Below are 20524 nucleotides of genomic sequence, written 5' to 3'. Positions count from 1 at the left end.
GAGGAGGCGACATTGTGGTGCAATGTGTTAAAGCCACAGCCTGTGACAACTGCAGCCCCTTGCAGAGTGGCTGCTCTGCTTCTGATCCAGCTCCCTGCTAATGTGCCTGGGAAGGCAGCAGAGGATGGCCCAAGTGCTTGGGCCACTGCCATCCACGTCGGAGACCCTGATGGTGTTCCAGGTTCCTGGCTTTAGCCTGGCCCGGGCCTGGCCATTGCAGCCATTTGAAGAGTGAACCAGCAGGTGGAAGATTCTGTCTCCACTCCACCCCCATCTTCCCCTTCCCCCCCACTCCGTAACTCTGACTCTCAAATAAATAAAATCTTTTAAAAGAAGATTGTGCAAAGCAGGGGAACTCCACTCATTTCTTCTTCCCCTACGGTGAGAATATTCAGCTTCCTAAAAATCCATCTTCCACCGTTTTTCCCCAAATACACGCATGTAAACAAAGTGTAAACAAAGTGTAAACAAAGAAGTTGCCAACAGCACGGTTTGGGGCTGTAATTTAAGGAAGTGTGGTTTTTCCATCCAGCTCCCACTGCGGGCGCTGGCCCACATGGCAGCATCAGGTTGACCCGAGTTAATTTAGCTTGTCAGTGAAGGAGAGGCAGTGATAAGAGGGAGCAGGAGACGGCAGAGAAGAGGGTCTGAGTGGAACCAATTACTCGCTTTAATAATTCAGTGTGTTTTGCGGTAATAGACTACAAAGTAAATAGCACTACACATAAATGCCGTATTTCATTATTTATACACTCCAGAAATTGAGGTTTAATTAAGTCACACGCTTGAGTCTTTTAAGCGATTAAGGAGACACTTTGTCTTGGGCGGCAGGGAGGGAAACGTGGAAACTCTCCCTCCGGGCCGCCTCTGCTATTCTCAATATCATTTTTCATTTGCTCAGGGAGCAGGCTTGAGCCAGGACCACGGGGGCAGCCTTTAGAGATTTCAGTCCTGATTCTTGTAAAAGTGCTGCACTATCATTGCCTGCTTTATGCATTTTTGCAAATCCATGTTGCAAGCCCAAGTGCATTTCTTTCTTTATCTAATAATGGCTTGGTTGAAATTCAACTCTGATAGCCTGTACAAATAACACAGTTCTGTGGCTGAAGTTTATTCAGATTTGTGCTGCCGTCACCACTGCCCAATTTCAGAACATTTTTATCAGCTCAAAGAGAAACCCTCTGCCCATGAAGCTGTCACTTCCTGTTTGCCCCTCTGCCGGGTTCCTCATAACCAGTGATGTCTTTTCTGTCTCCATGGCCCTGCCTGTTCTAGACTTTGCACAACTGTGGCTGTATTTCCTCAGACGTGTGGTTTTTTGCATCTTCACAAAGTGTGCAGGGTTGCTGCTTTCAAGGTTCATACGTGTTGTAGCATGCAACAGTGCTGCATTGCTTTTTATGGGCGAGCAATAATCCATTGCGTGATAGATCATGTTTTATTTATCCATTCATCGGCTGATGGACTTGTAGATTGGACTCTGGGAATAATGCTGTTGGGAGTGCTTGTGTAGCAGTTTCAGTGTGGATGTATGCTTGCGGATCTTGTAGGTCTCTCAGTAGGAGTGGAATTGTTGGGCCCAGCAGTAGCTTCGATGCTTTCAAGAGCTTCCCAACAGGCTCCCGTAGTGGCTGCACCAGTTTATAATGTTGGCAGCGGTGCTGGAAGGTTCTAGTTTCTCCACAGCCTCAGGGCATTTATTTCTTAGAGAAACTCTGAGCAGTAATATAAACAGAAGGTAACCGTCAAATCGAATACTAGGAAAGCTAAGCAGTGTTGTCCAAAGGGCTCGGTCCTCGTGCTCATTGGAAGCTCTGCACCAGAGGTTTGGGCTCCTTTCAGCTGAAAGGGAGGATCGGGCAATCCTAGAAAGGTGCTCAAGACACATTAGCACCAAGCAGACACTTTCTTATTGGGATTATTGAAAAAGAACTGAGTTGAAATAACTTTCTCACCATGCGACATGTTATGGAACACTGTGTCTGGATGTTAACTTTTTTTTTTAAGATTTATGTATTTTATTTGAAAGAGTTACACACAGAAAGAGACGCAGAGAGAGAGAAAGAGGTCTTGCATCTGCTGGTTCATTCCCTAGTTGGTGGCAATGGCTGGATCTGTGCTGATCTGAAGCCAGGAGCCAGGAGCTTCTTCCAGGTCTCCCACGTGGGTGCAGGGCCCAAGGGCTGGTTCCATCTTCCACTGCTTTCCCAGACCACAGCAGAGAGCTGGATCCAAAATAGAGCAGCCGGGACTTGAACTGCGCCCATGTGGCATGCTGGCACTGCAGGCAGCAGCTTTACCCACTATGCCACAGCGCCGGCCACTGGATGTTAACTTCTACCCACACATCATCCCTTGTAGTACGTGGAATTAGCAGACACTAGGCCTCACACAAGTCCATTTCGTCTTATTGGTTAGTTGGCCCCATGGGTACTACAAGTAACTTAGAGGTGCACAGGGTGCTGTTTGTTAGGCCTTATTTTCCCCCCCTCTTCTCTCTCTAAAAAGCTCTCTCTCCTAGAGAGCTCTTGGGCGAATTTGAGAAACTATCAAAATTCCCTCAAACTATCAAAATTGCCTGGTTAATAATAGATATTAACCCAGTAACTGCATTTCTAAGAATGTAGACTAAGGTGGTCATGAAAAGAAAGAAATAATCTCTAGCTTCACAGATGGTTAGTGCAAGGTTTTTAAATACACATATAACCGACAGCAGTTGGAAACACCAAAAAAAGGGAAATGGTTATAACTTACAGTGTTTTAGTTGGATGGAAGAGTAGATAGCCAGTTACAATGATGGTTTTGAAGACTTAAGTGATAAGAAAAATAAGAAACAAATGATACAAGTAGGATCTTAAAATGATATGCCCACTGTTAGAGCCACTGTAGAAAGATGTATTTAATTGAACAACGACCAGCATGTAATATGCAAAAACCAAAAGGTTTTATTGAACAAGCATTTTTTTCATGTGCAAAGCTGAATTTGGTAATTTGGTGGGCATTTGGCCTGGTGGTGAATGTGCTGGCATCCCTCAGTTGGAGTGCCTGGCTTCAATTCCCAGCCATGGCTCCTGACTCCAGCTTCCTGCTAGTGCAGACCCTGGGAGGCAGCGGTGATGGCTCAAGTGATTGGGTTCCTGCCACCCAGGTAGGGGACCTGGGCTGAGTTACCAGCACCAGCCCTGGGCCAGACCTGGCTGTTTGGGATTTTGGGGGAGTGAACCAGCAGGTGGGCACTCTGTCTGCCTCTCCCTCTTTCTTTCTGCCTCTCAAATAAATAAAAATGTTTATTAAATTTATGGGAAAAAATGAATTAAATTTTCAATATGTTTTATATTTTTCAATTCAAAATGCATGTAGTATATTTTATTCTAAACCTTTTCTAAAGAGAAACTTGTTTATTGTATATTTTATATGTAATGTTTATGCATCATATAAATTATAATTCAAGAATATGTACTCATCAACTGATGTGAGTTTTTGGAAAGAAATAAACAAAAACCAAGATAGAAAATGAAAGTGCTAGCATTCCTTTGATGAAGTGTTTGGGGAAAGGCCTTTTTGCCTTCTATCTTCAATGGATAAGGAGACAGCCTTGCAAAGACTCAGGCTGAGGACTTGGTTTGTGTGAAGGTCAAGGACAGCATTTGGCATCAGAGGTAGAAGGAAAGAAAAGGTGTTGCGGGTGGAGATCACAGAATTGAAAGTCAGGGGATGTATGTTTGGCCTTTGGCTAAGTCTCTGGTTGGGATGCCCACATCCTGTATCAGAGTGTGTGGGTGCAAGCCTGATTCCACTCCCAATTCCAGCTTCCTGCTAATGCACACCCTAGGAGGCAGCAGGTGATGGGTCCCTGTCACCCAGCTGGGAGGCCTGGATTCTGTACTCAGCTCTTGACTTCAGCCCTGGTCTAGTTCTGGCCATTGTAGGCACTTGGGGAATGAGTCAGTGAGTGGGAACTCGCTTTCTCTCTCTCTCTCTCTCTCTCTCTCTCTCTCTCTCTCTCTCTCTGCCAATTGAAGGAAGGAAAGGAAAGAGGGAGGAAGGGAGGAGAGGGGAGGGGAGGGGAGGAAAAGGAGGGTCAAGAATCTGCAAAGCTTCTATTAAGTAGTGATTGAAGACCCCAGAGTGAAGACTATGTGAACCAGCAGCCGAACTCCCAGGTGAAGGAAAAGGAGCAGCAGGGCGCTGACTGATGATTTACCTTCGGGCACAGACAGGGAGAAAGTGGAAGAGCTTTGGGACACAGACTTTGCCCTCCAGATGCTTGTGAGTCTGGGTGTGGCCCTGAGGAGCAAGGCCACCTGCCCCGCCTGCTACCCTGAGACCCCCCTGCCCTGGCCTGGGAGGAGGTGTCCTTCCAGGGCAGCCAGGTGTTAATTAAAGCAAGAGGTGGAGAGAATACTCAGAGCCACAGCCAGGGACAGAGCAGGTGTTCCTGAGGGCCTGGGGGGTGTGTTTAGGAGCGAGGGGAGAGATGAGATGGCAGCTGGGGTAGTCGGGGCCTAGCCACAGGGAACCCTGGGCCATGTGCAGTGCCGGGGGCCTCACCCAGGACCCTGTGGGCTGGGAGCTTGCTCATTAACAGGCTCTGCGGATGATCAGGCTGCGTGGCCAGGTGGGGAGTCCACCATCCTACGTGGTTTCTCCCATCTCTTCGAGCTCCAACACTGGCAGGGTGGCAGCGAGAGGAAGGACTGGACCCAGGGGACATGTCAAAGGAAGAACCAGGTGGCTGTAAGAGAGGCAGGAAGAGTCAGAGGTGACTGGAACCATAGTTTTAGCACTTGCTTTGGGATTCTGTTATGTTTGCGTAGAGTGCGTTCTCCGAGCTTGGTTCCCAGGGTGGTGATGTTGAGGGGTTGGAATCTGTAAGAGGCGGGACCTCAGGGAAGGAAATTAGGTCATGGGGCTCCACTCTGATGAACTGGTTAATGCTGTCTGGTGGAGTAGGTCGTGTCCAGTGGGCAGGAGTGGATTCCTTCCTGCGAGAGCAGATTGTTCCAGAAAGAGTGATCTGGCACCCTGCCCCCCAAGTGTCTTGCTTTACTGTCTCACTCTGTGGCTTCTCCCTTCCACAGTGCTCCCCCGCACTGTGATGCTCCACTCGGAGGCCCTTGCCAGAGCCCAGTAGATGCTGGCACTGTGCTCTTAGAACTCCTAGCACTTCTTTCTTCATCACGTGGCCAGCCTCGGGTGTCTTGTTATAGCCACACAAATCAGGCTAGAACAGACTCTTGGTTATTAAGTTGTGTCAGCCTGGCTTAAGCAAAGAGGAGTTTATCATTTTTTGGTTTATTTTTTAATTATTTTATTCATTTGAAAGACAGAGTTACAGAGAGAAGTAGAGCCAGAGAGAGAGAGAGGTCTTCCATTCCAATGATTCACTCCCCAAATGACTGCAACGGCCAGAGCTGAGCTTATCCGAAGCCAGGAGCCAGGAGCTTCTTCCAGGTCTGCCACGTGTGTGCAGGGGCCCAAGGACTTGGACCATCTTCTACTGCTTTCCTAGGCCACAGCAGAGAGCTGGATCAGAAGAGGAGCAGCCAGGACTCGAACTGTTGCCCATATGGGATGCTGGCATTGCAGACTGGGGCTTTAACCCACTGTGCCACAGTGCCGACCCCAGTTTATCGTTTTAATCACTAGACAGTCCAAAGTTAAGGTCAGGTGCACCTGGATTCAGGTGAGGTCTGACCAGCGTCTTTTGTCTCTGCTTTCCACTGGAAGTTGATTTCTAATCAGGCTGTGTCTGTGCGGCGGCTAAGATGATTGCTGTCAGTTCCAGCTTTAGCAACAGGAGCACAGGAGCAGGTGTTTAGCCTAGTGCTTAAGACCCTGGTTAGGACGCCCATGTCCCATATTGGGATACCTGGGTTTAATAACTGGCTCTGGTTCCTGTTAGTGAGGATCCTAGGAAGCAGCAGTGATGGCTCAAGTAACTGAGTCCCTGTCACCCGTGTGGGAGACCCGGATTGAGTTCCCAGCTTATGACTTCCTCCCCAACCAGGGATCATTGCAAGCAAGCATTTGGGGAGTAAGCCGGAAGATGCATGTTCTCCTTCCCTCTTCCCCTCAAATTAATGAGTAAAAACAAAAACTTTGGACAGCAAATACCTCCTACAGTCCCCTTTTGTAAAGAGTAAGTAGCCATCAGTCAGAACAATGCTGGAGTTCCCCACCACCTGGTGCCTGCTCAGCCCTGTGACTGAAGGGGTTAAGAAGTTCCAGGTTACTAGCCAGGACTCCCTGGATCCCGTGACATCTGAGAGGTGCTGAATGTGCTGTTGGTGGGAGCTGGTGAAAGGCACACCATGGCTGAGCCCTTACACTTGAGTGTTCCTTGTGACTGTGCAACACAAATGCTTATTACCTGCAGCCTGGGATTTCTAATGTAATGTGAGAGGGGAACAGAGTGGGGCCAGCAAAGGTCTCATTAAATCCTAACCACTGACACTTGAACTGGCACCGGGAGAGGCTTTGATTTTTCTTCTCTCGTACCTGTCACCAGACACCGTGAAAGATCGCAGTCGCCAGCCCCTGTGCAGGCTCAGACCCCTGGAGTCTGCAAGGGGAGGAGTGGGGACTTGTTTTGCTGCAGACGAGTGCCGGCTTTCTTAATGGGGAAAAAAATGTATTTCCCAAATAGTTTGGGGGGCACAAAAATACAGATAATAACAAAATGAAATCTGTGTGCCCACCATTCAATTTAAGAAATAAGGTTTGGAGGGGGAGCAGCGCTGTGGCACAGTGGGTCAAGGCACCACCACCTGCAGTGCCAGCATCCCATGTTGGCACCGGTTCGAGTCCCAGCTGCTTCACTTTCTATCTAGCTCTGCTAATGCATCTAGGAAAGCAGTGGAAGATGATCCAAATGCTTGGGCCCCTGCACCCACATCGGAGACCTGGAAGAAACTCCTGTCTCTTGGCTTCAGCTTGGCCCAGCCCAGGCTGATATGACCATTTGCAGATTTAACCAGCAGATGGAAGATCCTCTTTCTCTGTCTCTGTCTCTCTCTGCAACTGTGCCTTTCAAATCAATCAATCAATCAAAAGAAGAAGAAGATTTTGGGGGTAGGCATTGTGGCACAGCAAGCTGCCTCTTGAGATGCTCACATCCCATGTCAAAGTGTCTTGTTTGGTTCCTGGCTCCTCTGCTTCTGATCCAGCTTCCTGTTAATGTGCAACCTGGAAGGCAGCAGATGGTGGCTCAAGTGCTTGGGCCCCTACCAGGAGAACTGGATGGAGTTCTGGGCGCGTGGCTTCAATCTGGCCCAGTCCTGGCTGTTGCAGGCATTTGAGAATTGAACCAGCAGATGGAAGATTTCTTTCTCTCTCTGTTGCTCTGCTTTTCAGGTAGAAGAAAATAAATAAATCAACATTTAAAAAATATTTATTTACTTGATAGGCAGAGTAACAGAGAGGGAGAGAAATCTTCCATCTGCTGGTACACTGTGTCCATTGGTTCACTGCTCAAAAAACCCCAATGGCCAGGTCTGGGCCAGGTTGAAGCCAGGGGCCAGGAGCTTCATCCAGGTCTCCCACATGGGTAGCTCTGCTACCTAAACACTTGGGTCATCTTCTGCTGCTTTCCCAGGTGCATTAGCAGGGTACTGGATCAGAAGCAAAGCAGCCAGGGCTCAAATCGGTGTTCACTTAGGATGCCAGCATTGCAGGTGGCAGCTTAACCCACTGCAGCACAATGCTGGCCCCAGTATATAAACCCTTTTTAAAAGTAAAATCATAAGTCCCCAGACATAACCAGTGTCCTGCATTTGATATTCTCCATCCTCAAGCCTGCGTCTCCCTCTCACTACATCTGTCTGTGAATAATGTACGGTGCTGTTTTGCTTGTTTTTAAGCTTCACCTAAATGATGTCATTCTATTGCTGTCCTTTGAGAAACTGCTGCTTTTGCTCTTTGTCCTTAAGTTGGTGCCTGTCATTCTGCTTTATGCCTTTTCACTGCTATGCAGATAAAAATCTCTCTTTTATTTTTTAAAGATTTATTTACTTATTTGAAAGAGTTGCAGAGGGAGAGAGAGAGAGAGAGAGAGAGAGAGAGAGAGAGAGAGGTCCTCCATACGATGATTCACTCCCCATTTAGTCACAATGGCTGGAACTGCACTGATCTGAAGCCAGGAGCCAGGAGCTTCTTCTGGGTCTCCTACATGGGTGCAAGGGCTCAAGGACTTGGGCCATCTTCTACTGCTTTCCCTGGCCATAGCAAAGAGCTGGATTGGAAGAGGAGCAGCTGGGTCTCGAACCCACGCCCATATAGGATGCCGGGGCTTCAGACTAGGGTGTTAACCCGCTGCACCACAGTGCCGGCCCATCCCTCTTTTAATTATACTAGATATCTTCATGATTCTCCTTTGCATGAACAACGAGTTTATTTCCAATTTTTCATTGTCATACAGAGGGCTTCTGTGAACACTCTTGCATGGATTTTTTTTTTTTTTTTTTTTTTGACAGGCAGAGTGGACAGTGAGAGAGAGAGACAGAGAGAAAGGTCTTCCTTTGCCATTGGTTCACCCTCCAATGGCCGCCGCAGCCAGCGCGATGGCAGGAGCCAGGTGCTTCTCCTGGTCTCCCATGGGGTGCAGGGCCCAAGCACTTGGGCCATCCTCCACTGCACTCCCTGGCCACAGCAGAGAGCTGGCCTGGAAGAGGAGCAACCGGGACAGAATTGGCGCCCCGACTGGGACTAGACCCTGGTGTGCCGGCGCCGCAAAGCGGAGGATTAGCCTAGTGAGCTGCGGCGCCGGCCTTGCATGGATCTTGTGCCAACATGCAGGAGTTGTTCAGGTCCAAAAGTTGGTGGAAAGTAGAATTAAAAGATAATTTTATCAGGACTGGTGTTGTGCCATAAAGGGTTAAGCCACACTTGAGATGCCTACATCCCATGTGGGAGTGCTGGTTCATGTCCCAGCTGCTCTGCTTCCAATCCAGTTACCTGCTAATGCACCTGGGAAAGCAGCAGATGGCCTAAATGTTTGGGCCTCTGCCACCCCCTCTGGATGTAGTTCCTGGCTTCTGGCTTCAGCCTGGCCCAACCCTGGCTGTTATAGCTGTTTGGGGAGTGAACCAATAGATGGGAGTTTCTCTGTCTCTCTCTGTGTGTGTGTGTGTGTGTGTGTGTGTGTTGGCACAGTTTTTTTAATCTACCCATAGTTTTGACCATAACATGCATTTTTCATGACCCTTTTGAAGACTCCTAGTATTTGCAGGAGTAGAACTGGGGTTGTAAAGAGTGGACAACCATGTTCACACCTGCTAACTGTTGCCAAATGGCTCTCCAAAGACTGTGGACCAAACTCCAACACCCCTAGCGTCTCCTGAGCTGTTCCCTGTCCCTTGTCTACCCCACATCTCTAGGTGATAAAACCTTTTATTTTCTAATTTTTGCCAAACTAAAAATAAAGTTGATCTCTTTACTGTTTGGATTTGTATTTTCCTGATCACTAAGGTTAGCACTTGGTATGAAGTTCATGCAGAGGCGTGACATGTGAAGGAGGAACTGTTCTCTTTGGGGGCAGGAGGGTGTGTTCATATTTAAGACATCAGAAGGGTTAGATGGTTTGTTAGCCCCTTCTGTGGTTACTGCCTGCTTTGGCTATTATTTATTTCTGTCAAAAATTTCCCTTGTCCCTTGTAGACTGTAACTTCTGCAAGGGCAAGCATCTTTGCTTTGCTCACTAGAATAGTACCTGGTACACAATAGGTATTCAGTAATGGTTTGTTGACTAATAAATGAGCTGGAGTTAGCAAGGAAGAGAGTGGGGAAGAACACGAGACAGAGAAGATGCAGGTGCCAAGACCTGCAGCCTGCATAGCATGCTGTCAGGGACTGAAACTGAAACAGAATATGAACATGGGGCCAGCGCCACAGCTCAATAGGCTAATCCTCCACCTAGCGGTGCCGGCACACCGGGTTCTAGTCCCGGTTGGGGCGCCAGATTCTTTCCTGGTTGCCCCTCTTCCAGGCCAGCTCTCTGCTGTGGCCCAGGAGTGCAGTGGAGGATGGCCCAAGTGCTTGGGCCCTGCACCCCATGGGAGACCGGGAGAAGCACCTGGCTCCTGCCTTCAGATCAGCGCGGTGCGCCGGCTGCAACGCGCCAGCCGTGGCAGCCATTGGAGGGTGAACCAACGGCAAAGGAAGACCTTTCTCTCTGTCTCTCTCTCTCTCACTATCCACTCTGCCTGTCAAAAAAAAAAAAAAAAAAAAAGAATATGAACATGGAATGACTATGATGGTGGTTGTGGGTAGCCATCCCTCCAGCCTGGGGGTGCAGGGGACACTTGCGGTAGATGTAATAGGAACCATAAGGGGCAGTTAGGACTTGATGTTAAGGGTAGTAGGGTGCCCTTGCATTATTTTGCTTTCATTAGAGAGACAAAGAGAAAGCACCCTCCTCTCATCTATTTCACTCCCCAAATGCCTGCAACAGCTGGGGCTGGGCCAGGTTGAAGCTGGCAGCTGGGAATTCAGTCTAGGTCTCCCATGTGGGTGGCAAGGACTCAATCAGTTGAACCATCCATCCCCCTGCTGTCTCCCAGGGTCTGCATTGGCAGGAAACTGAAGTCAGGAATGGAGCCAGGAGCCAAACCCAGGCACTCTGATATGGGATGTAGGAGTCTGAATCCCTAGGCCAAATGCCTCCCCACTTGCAATATCTTAATTAAGGGCATATCACCATCCCATGTGCATTTTAGAAGAACATCCTCCAGGCACCAGTAAGGAGAAAGCATGGGGTGTGGGCTCTAGATAGCCATAATGGAGGCAGCCTAGGGGGCTGTCACAGTGACAGGTGAGAGAAGATGCTGACCACATCGGGTAATGGCAGGGATGAGGAGAAACGGACACTCCAGAGTGACTCAGGGTGTCTCTCTGGTCTGCCTGGGATTCCCAAAGTAACTGCAGTCCAAGTAACCCTCACGTCTGGACTAGGCTGTGCTGCGAAGCGCACTCTGAAGTAATCTCATTGGAAAGCTTCCCAAAGCACTCCACCCACGTCTTCCACCCTCCTCCTGGTGAAAGACATCTGGAGCAAGACGACCATTATTCAGCAGAGCGGTGAATAATGGAACAGCGTGCTGATGGAACTCCAAGTTTCTGGAAGGCAGGTAGCATTTGACATCCAAGTTCCCTGGGCCTGCAAATCTTTTGTGCAAGTAAATTAGTTTCATTTGTCTCCGAGTACCTTTTCCAAGCCAATTTCTTCCAGCTTGCCTGCAAATGCTTCTCGGTGGTGTGTTTGGGGCTTGGCTGCGTCTCCTTGTCTGGAACAAATCTTTTATTACTAGGAAATAGCTGGAAGATGATTCTGGACTCTTGGACGCGCTTGCCCTCCCAGCTGTGGACTGCGTGTTAGATACCTCGATCGCTTGCAGGCTAACCTGCTCCCTCTCCTGTCTGTTTCTCGTTAATACAAATTTCATGCTGGATGCTGGATTTCATACCCACCACCTCCCCAGTCTTTGGCGAGACAGTTAGGATTAACACCTGTTCCTTCAGGACTCTCCTGAGATGTAATGGGACACAGGGGAGGGGGTGGCACACATGCTGTTTTCTCGCTCACCTCCTGGACTTGCGTGATTTTCCTGTGGTTCAGCGGTCACGCATTCCACCGCAGCCTACAACATCCAGATGATGGGAATATCACATTGCGCGTTTCACATGGGAACGCCGCAGCCCACCCTCCTCTTGTTCAGATCACATTGAAATCTGATTTCCATGCCCTGTGTGAGTGGAAGCGCCTCAGCCCTTGAGTCAGCTGTCAAAGCTGAGCAGTGTGCTATTTCCAAACATGGGCCAGTAGGCAGCCAGCAGGCACTGGACAGCTGAGTGCTGGCAGAAAAAGTCTCAGACACCTACAGCAGTCCAAACAATGACTCATCCTGCTATTGCCAGGATAAATATGGGAATAAATGGTATTTTTTCTCCAAGCAGGAAGAATTGTCAAAATGCTTATCGCTTTATAAAATATAACAGATTGTGTCTGTTCATGTTGTGAAATGCTCCAACCACTCACCCGCTGTTTTCATTTTCTGGGAGTACAATGATAGCTTGAACTTGTTTTTCTTCTTTCCAGGAGGCCCGGAGATCCCAGGAGTTTGCAAGCCGGGCCGCCGCCCGAGTTCTGGATCCACCTGGCCGTGGTGGCCTGTGGCAATCGGCTGGAGGAGACGCTGGTCATGCTCAAATCAGCTGTGCTCTTCAGCCACAGGAAGATCCAATTTCACATCTTCACTGAGGAGTCTCTGAAGCCTGAGTTTGACAAGCAGGTGAATTTGTGGGCATGGCAGCACAGTATTTCCCGAGTGCAGAAGCCTGAGTTCTAGAAGCTGCATGGCCTGTTCCCTGATGCGCATTGCTGCATGGCCCAGCGTGTGTGCCCATGGCTAGACTCTGTGCCAGGGTTAACTGCACCTTCCTCACAGAGATACTGGATGAGGGGATGCACTCACAGCACGCCACCCAGGGTTCCATCCTTGTTGGATGTTCTCATTTGGGCAGTAGAGAGCTCATATTTATCTATTTATGTGTTTTTTTAAATAACAAATATTTATTGAAATACATTCAGACATTCAGAGGAAAGTCTTCTCTACCTTTCAATTCCACACAAGAAATGATTAGTGAACAATTTTGAGTGGTTTTTCCGTGTCTTTTTTTTTTTTTTTCCCCATATCCAAGAGTACTTCAAACAGTCTGTGGGAAATGGGTAGGCTGGCAGTGGCGGAGCAAGTGCAGAGAAAGGATCACATGGCGAGGCAGGAAGAGGAGTGAGCAGCTGAGCCTGACTCAGGCCTCTGTAAGAACTGCCTTCTGAGGGGCAGTCCTCAGTACCCCGGGGACCTTCTACAAGGCCCACCTGCTGAACACCATAATTGGATTAAGCTTCTACCCTCTTAGTGCCATTAACTTATGACTTAAGGGGTGCCCATATGCAATTAGGAACCGGATCTTGCCCAAGCCATAGCTTTTTTTTTTTTTTTTTTTTTTTTTTTTTTTTTTTTGACAGGCAGAGTGGACAATGAGAGAGAGAGACAAAGAGAAAGGTCTTCCTTTTCCGTTGGTTCAGCCCCCAATGGCCGCCGTGGCCGGTGCACCACGCTGATCCGAAGCCAGGAGCCAGGTGCTTCTCCTGGTCTCCCATGGGGTGCAGGGCCCAAGTACTTGGGCCATCCTCCACTGTACTCCCAGGCCATAGCAGAGAGCTGGCCTGGAAGAGAGGCAACCAGGACAGAATCCAGCGCCCCGACCGGGACTAGAACCCGGGGTGCCGGCGCCGCAGGCAGAAGATTAGCCTGTTGAGCCACGGCGCCAGCCCAAGCCATAGTATCTTGCATCTTGGGTGCCTGTGTCTCTTCACTGGCCACGGAGAAGCCAGCTGCTACATGAGTAGTCCCTGAGAGCGGCCCCCAGGGTAAGGGACAAGGTCCTTTTGCCAGCACTCATGTGAGTGACTGTGGAGGCAGATCCTGCAGCCCCTTCAAGCCTTCAGATTGACTATGGCCCCCACTAACATCAGGAGAGGGCCTGAGCCAGAACTGGCCAGCTCACAGCCTCCTGACCCCAACAAACCACGTGAGACAGAAAATGTGTGTGGTTTCACGCTTCTGACTGTTGAGGGGGAGGGGCTTGGTTGTAAGACAATAGCGAATAATTTACATAGACGCATGCATATGTATACGTGTGCGTATGTGTGTGCATATTCAACAGGGTATGTTAGATGTAACACTATGTGACATCCAAGACTAGGACTTAAAAAGGACACAGCATCTGCCTGGCTTGTTCTTGGGATCCCTGCACCAGAACATGGCCAGCAAGCTTGAGGAAGCCCAAGTTAGCCTATGCAGAGAGAGAGGCCTGTGCAGAGAGGAGCTGAGGCTCCCAGAGGAAAGCCAGCCTCAACCACCAGACATACGAGGGAATGAGTCTTCCAATGGCTCCAGCCCCCAGCCTCCAGGCTTCCAGTCCAGGCCGCGGATGTCACGGAGCAGAGCTGTGCTAGCCCTGCTGTGCCTTGTCTGAGTTCCTCCCCGTGGGATCTGCCAGCATTATCGGTGGTGGCTTTATACACCGATAATGGGGTAATATGGCATGTACTGTAGTAACCAGAACATTATCAGGTAGGAGCTTCATTGTGTAGGGGGATTCTTGTTGGTGCCTGTGAAACTGTGCCATTGTTTAGGTGGCCCTGATGTCGTTAGCCAGCCTTTGGTGGCTGCTGTCCTTGTGGCTTTATCAAACCAGTGAAGCCCAGCCACTAAAGGAGACTGAAATAGGATGCTTAGGCTAGGCACGTGGGGTCGCTTCTTTCTCTTCCATGTAGGAGTGGAGACAGTTTAGATTTAAAACCTCAGCTCGTGGGCTGGTGTTAGGGAGCCTTGGGTTAAGGTACCACATGTGCCACTGGCATCCCATATGAATGCTGGTGTCAGTCTGGGCTTCTCCACTTGTCATCCAGCTCCTTGCTAATAGACATGAGAAAGCAGCAGAAGGTGGCCCAAGTGCTTAGGCTCCTGAAATCCACATGGGAAACCAGAATGGAGTTCCTGGTTCCTGGCTTTAGCCTGGCCCAGTGCTGGCCATTGCAGCCAATTGGGAGAATGAACCAGCAGGTGGTAAATCAATCTCTCTCACTCTCTATCTCTCCACTCCCTACCCCCAACTCTGATTTTCAAATAAATAAATCAATTTTTAAGATGTATTTATTTATTTGAAAGGCAGAGTTACAGAGAGAGAGAAAGAGAGAGGTCTTCCATCTGATGATTCACTCCCCAGTTGGCCGCAATGGCTGGAGCTGTGCCAATCCAAAGCCAGGAGCCAGGAGCTTCTTCCAGGTCTCCCACACAGGTGCAGGGGCCCAAGGACTTGGGCCATCTTCTACTGCTTTCCCAGGCTATAGCAGAAAGCTGGATTGGAAGTGGAGCAGTAGGGACACGAACCGGTGCCCATATGGGATGCTGGCACTGCAGGTGGCAGCTTTACCCACTATGCCTCAGCACCAGCCCCAAGAAATCAATCTTTAAAAAAAAAGACAGCAGCAACAAACTTTGGGTCTTTATGTGAGTCATAGAACTTCTCTCAGCCTCAGTTTTGTCATCTGTGTCACAGGGCAAAGAATGCTTGCTCTGCTTATTGCAGAGTGCAACGATGAGACTGAATCAGGTAATGTATTCTTTCATTCCACAAAGGTTCTTTGCAACATCTCCTGTATGCTGGGCATTTTGTCTATAGAGACAGCGGCAGGAGTCACTCCTGCCAAGGCACAGTCAGACGCTGGTGTGGAGGGGGGCTGTGCCCCCCACCCCCACAAGGCTGCCATCGCCAACACTGAGGCATTGTGGGCACAGCGAGTTTTCTTGTGATGACTTCCTGGGAGGCCCAGACCTCTTCCTACCCCAAGGTAAAAACAGGAAAAAAGTGCCCTTTGCTATAAGGATTCCTCTGGAGCCTGCAGGATGGGTGGGTGCTATATTAAAGTCGAAGTTTCAAGTTGTGTGAGTGCAGTATGTCTGGTGGCATTTGCCGCTTCCTAACTTCCTAACTTCTGCTTCCTACTTACTAACTTCCAGTTTTCTTTTTATTGATCATTTTCCCAGCAGGGAAGGTGGAAATGCCAGTTAGTTTGTTTTTGCCTCTTCTAGCAGCTTGACATCAAGCATGTGAGCTGGGCTTGACTAAGCTGTGTTGTTGGCTCAGACTCAGGCTTGGGAAACAGTGGGGACTCAGTGGGTCTGGCATTGTGTGCACAGCAAGTTGACACCGGCATCCCGTATCTGTGCAGGGTCAACTCCCAGCTGCTCCACTTCTGATCTAGCTCCCTGCTAATATACCTGGGAAGGAAGCAGATGATGGCCCCAGTATATGGGCCCCTGCCATCCACGTGGGAGACCTGAATGGGGTTCCTAGCTCCTGGCTTCAGCCTGGCCCAGCCCCAGCTGTTGTGGCCATTTGGGGAGTGGCCCAGTGGATGGAAGATTCTTTCTCTCTCTCTCCTCCTTCTCCTCCTCCCCACCTTCTCCGTCACTCTGTCTTTCACATAAATAAACAGATAAATAAATCTTTAAGCATAGTAGGAGCCAAAATAAAGCTCGCAGTTTGGTGATGGAGGGGGCCAGTGAGGCATCAGCATCAGCATCAGCATCTACAGTGTGTGTGTGTGTGTGTGTGTGTGTGTGAGAGAGAGAGAGAGAGAGAGAGAGAGAGAGAGAGAGAAAGGGACACTACCATGTGAGGAGATGCCAGCAGAAGCTTCCAGGGTTTGCAGTCAGAGGGGCTAGCTATGGTATGGTGGTGACAGTGGCTCATGTCAGCTGGTTTGTAGAAGGTTCCAGTGTAATAGATATACTCAGAGGCTATCTGTAGCCGCTGAGGCTGGTTCTCCAGCCTTCCTGATGGCTATCTCAGCTGCTTAGTACCTTGTCATTACATTATTTTTTTGGCTTGATTTTATTGCTTGAAACTTAGTATCCTGAGAATGATACAAAGTGACTAAAAAGGGATGAAGAATATTGTTCCTTTAAATTTTTATATGTTTTCATTTGAGAGAGAAGATATCTGCTGTCTGCTGGTTCACTGGCCAAATGCCTACAGCAGCTGAGCTGGGTCAGGCTAAAGCTGGGAGCCTGGAGCTCCCGCTGGGTCTCCCACAAGACCGGTAGGAACCCAAGTACTTGAGCCACCTGTTGCCCCCCAGGTGCATCAGCAGGAAGCTGGATCAGAAGCAGAGTAGGCTGGCGCCGCGGCTCACTAGGCTAATCCTCTGCCTCGTGGCGCCGGCACACTGGGTTCTAGTCCTGGTCGGGGCGCTGGATTCTGTCCCGGTTGCCCCTCTTCCAGGCCAGCTCTCTGCTGTGGCCAGGGAGTGCAGTGGAGGATGGCCCAAGTGCTTGGGCCCTGCACCCCATGGGAGACCAGGAGAAGCACCTGGCTCCTGGCTCCTGCCATCAGATCAGCGTGGTGCGCCGGCTGCAGTGCGCTGGCTGCAGGGCGCTGGCCGCGGCGGCCATTGGAGGGTGAACCAACGGCAAAAGAAGACCTTTTTCTGTCTGTCTCTCTCTCACTGTCCACTCTGCCTGTCAAAAAAAAAAAAAAAAAAAAAAGGCAGAGTAGCTGGAACTTGAACCAGGCACTCCTACACAGGATGTGGGTGTCCTAAACAAAGGTGAACCCACTGCATCAGGACACCCACCCAGGAACCTCATTTTAACCAGGTACGAGGAGCATGTTTGAAGGTATTGAGTTTCTCATTACTGGAGGAGGTGAGCCTTGACAGGCTGCATTCAGCAAAGTATCTGAAGGGTAAAGGTCCGGGCTGCACTGGCTCCTTCACTGCGTGGCCCTTGCTGTCTGACCTTCATGGTCCCCATTCACGGGTCCCTCCTATGGACATTGGTCATTGGGTGCCTTCCTGACACCTCTGAAGGTGGATGTGAGCATGTGACTTGCTTTGGCTGATGAAATGTGGGTGACAGTGACACGCATCACTTTTCATGTAAACTGCCTCACTTGGGGGTGGAAGCCTTTAGAATCTGGCCTGTGTCGTAATGAGTTTCCCTCTCCTCCTTGAGGGCTCATGGAGGTGTGTGTTGAGGTGGAGCTTCCGTCAGCTTGGTCCTAAGGAACAGAAGTGAGCAGGTCTCCCATTTCCAATCTCTGTAACAGTGCAAGGAATAGACTTTGCGGTATCGTTTTAAGTAAAATCAACACTTACAAACTCATGAGACATTGAGGGTTGTATGTTACCTCATTTAAATCTAGTGTATCCTGACTGATGCAATTCAGTTGTAATGACTTCATTGTATCTGGTTTGCTATCAGCTGGCCAGATATTTGTGATAACAATGCATCCAAGATCCTAAAAGTCTGCTGTTCTATAACATCTGTAGATGCTAAAAAATAAAATAAAAAAATAAACAAATAAATGAATTAAGGGACCAGTATTGTGGTACACCGGGTTAAGCTGCCACTTGTGATGTTGGCATCCCATATCAGAGCACTGGTTCGAGTCTTGGCTGCTCCACTTCCAATCCAGCTCCCTGCTAATGCACCTGCAAAGGCAGTGGAAGATGGCCCAAGTATCTGGGCCCCTCCAGATATCACATGGGATATTGAGATGACATTCCTGCTGCCAGCTTCAGCCTGGCCCAGACATGGCTGCTGTGGTCATTTGGGGAGTGTACCAGTGAATGGAAGATCTCTCTCTCTCTCTCTGTCGCTCGGCCTTTCAAATAAATCATAAAGAAATATTTTTTAAAAATTAAAGAGGATTTTAAACTTTAAAAGAATGAAGGAACCTGTCAGAAAGGAGGGGTGATTTACAGAGGTAAAGCAGGGACAGGAAGGGCAAGTCTGGCCAGCACGTGGGCATGAACACCCTTGGGTGCTTGTGGGGCCCCTGGTGATTACTCAGTGGGCCCTGGGGAGTGGGCTCAGAGCCTTCAGCAGACACTGAGAGAAAGGGGAACACTCCTCAGAAGGCTAGGACCCAAGTAGGGCCACACTTTCTGGAGAAAATTGTGCCAAGTAAGAGGAAATTAACATGAACTTCCCGCAAAATCTGAGAGTGAAGGAAAATTTCTTGGTTCTAGAGGGTGGAAAAGAAAAATGTTTGTCTTTTCTCCATTGAGAACCTGTGTCACTTGTCATTCTTCACATGGACTTGGGACTTGAAACTAAAGTGTCTGTGAGATCCCTTAAAAAAATGCAGTAAGGGGCCGGCACTGTGGCCAAGGTTAAGCCTCCACCTGCGGGCTGGCATCCCATATGGGAGCTCGTTCAGATCCTGGCTGCTCTGCTTCCCATCTATCTCCCTGCTAATGCACCTGGGAAAGCAGTGGAAGATGACCCAAGTGCTTGGGCCCCTGAACCCACGAGGGAGACCTGGAAGAAGTTCCTGGCTCTTGGCTTCGGTTTGCCCAGCTCTGCCATTGTGGCCATTTGGGGAGTGAACCAGTGAAATCTCTCTCTGTCTCATTCTGTCTGTGACTCTGCCTCTCAAATAAATAAATAAAATGTTAAAAAAATGATTAAAAACTAGGGGCAGGCATTTGGCCTAGAGGTTAAACTGCCAGTTACGACACCCATATCCCATGTTGGAGTACCTTGGTTTGATTCCCGGTTCCGGCTCCTGATTCCAGCTTCCTGCTAAAGCACACTCAGAGAGGCAGCAGGGGAAAGCTCAAGTCATTGGGTCCCTGCCACCCACATGGAAAACCAGGGTTGGGTTCCCAGCTCCTGGCCTTGGCATCCCCTGGGTATTACAGGCATTTGGGGAGTGAACCAGCAAGTGGGATTTCTCTCTCAGTCTGAAATAAAGTTTTTTTTAAAAAATAGCAGCTGAGAATTGTAATTTAAAGTCAACCCTGTTATCTACTGTGACTCTGCGAGAGTATCCTCCACCGAGCAGAAATCCTCCTTGGAGGGGCTCTCATCCATAGTAGGAGTCCCTGCAAAGCAGACCTACAATCCTGAATCAGCAAGCCCATAAGGAAGCAGGCACCAAGAGAAACAGCAGAAAAACAACCTGAGCTAATGGGCCTATCAAGTACAGAAGCAGTCTGCTTATCGAAATGAGAGGGAAAACCTGGGCAGATTTAGGGGGCAAAGAACCAAGGCAACCTTTAAAAATGATTAAAATCCACACAGCCAAAGTGTGTCCAGCCGTCCAATTGATGAAGGCCAGTACTGGGTTTGGATTCACCTTCAGAGGGGCCAGACACAGGTGCCGCCTGGCTGAGTCCAAGTTCACGTAGCCAAAGGATGCAGAAGGCAGGCAACACAATCAGGATATGCAGGGGGAAAGTCAGCCGTGTTATGCAGCGACAGAGTGCGAGGCTGGAAGCAGCATGAGGCTAGCAAAGTGCTGATGGTCAGTGCTTGCAAAAATGTGCCTTCTGAAATTTTGCTCCCACAGCGCCCTGCTTGCTTTTCCTAGACCCAGGCCCAGCAGGGAGAGGTATAAGTTTATGTTCCCCTAGAAGGGCCTTACAGTTGCAGCCAATGAGTCTGAATGAGCCAGAGTCACATCTGATCTTTTAGAGTCTCAGCTACTCTCAACAAACCCAACTGTATGTGATAATTTGAGGCAGTTTGGCATGTCTGTTGGTCTGCACTATGCCAAGGGGCACCTCATCTGAGACAAGGGCATCTCAAGAGTCTCAATGGACAGTACACAGTATGCAGTGTGACCAAAGAAGGCCACATGTGCAGCACACAGAGTGCAGGAAACAGTGTACTAGGTACAGAGCACTTCACAGCTGAGTAGCATTTATCATAATTAAGTCCGAACAAGGACCAGACAGCCCAGAGACCTCTGCAAGTCACGCCAACAGGTCAGGAGGGCAGCCAGAGGCTTCTGCAGAAAGTGTTCACCGGCAGAGAAGACAGCTGAAGAAAGAATCAGTGAAAGGGAAGATAGCACGCAGAATACCGCACAGAGAGAGGAAAGAGATGGAAAGTACCCAGTAGGGATTGAACAATACATAGATCTTGTACACCTAGTGAAACTACCT

The 20524-nt window shown here is 49.2% G+C and overlaps 1 protein-coding gene across 3 annotated transcripts in view; it reads left to right on the top strand.

Moving 5' to 3' along the window:
* The window catches only part of GXYLT2 (glucoside xylosyltransferase 2), a 100506-nt gene that overhangs the window by 17166 nt on the left and 62816 nt on the right, over positions 1-20524 (top strand). For all 3 annotated transcript variants that reach the window (XM_051851472.3, XM_089305421.1, XM_089305422.1), the window contains exon 2: positions 12095-12287. In XM_051851472.3, coding sequence (XP_051707432.1) covers positions 12095-12287 — 193 coding nt within the window. The remainder of the gene's footprint in view (positions 1-12094; positions 12288-20524) is intronic.

Source organism: Oryctolagus cuniculus, chromosome 10, assembly GCF_051225735.1.
Source record: "Oryctolagus cuniculus isolate XC-2025 breed Fujian yellow rabbit chromosome 10, ASM5122573v1, whole genome shotgun sequence".
In the NCBI taxonomy this organism is placed as follows: domain Eukaryota; kingdom Metazoa; phylum Chordata; class Mammalia; order Lagomorpha; family Leporidae; genus Oryctolagus; species Oryctolagus cuniculus.
This window is presented reverse-complemented; position numbering and strand designations above follow the sequence as displayed.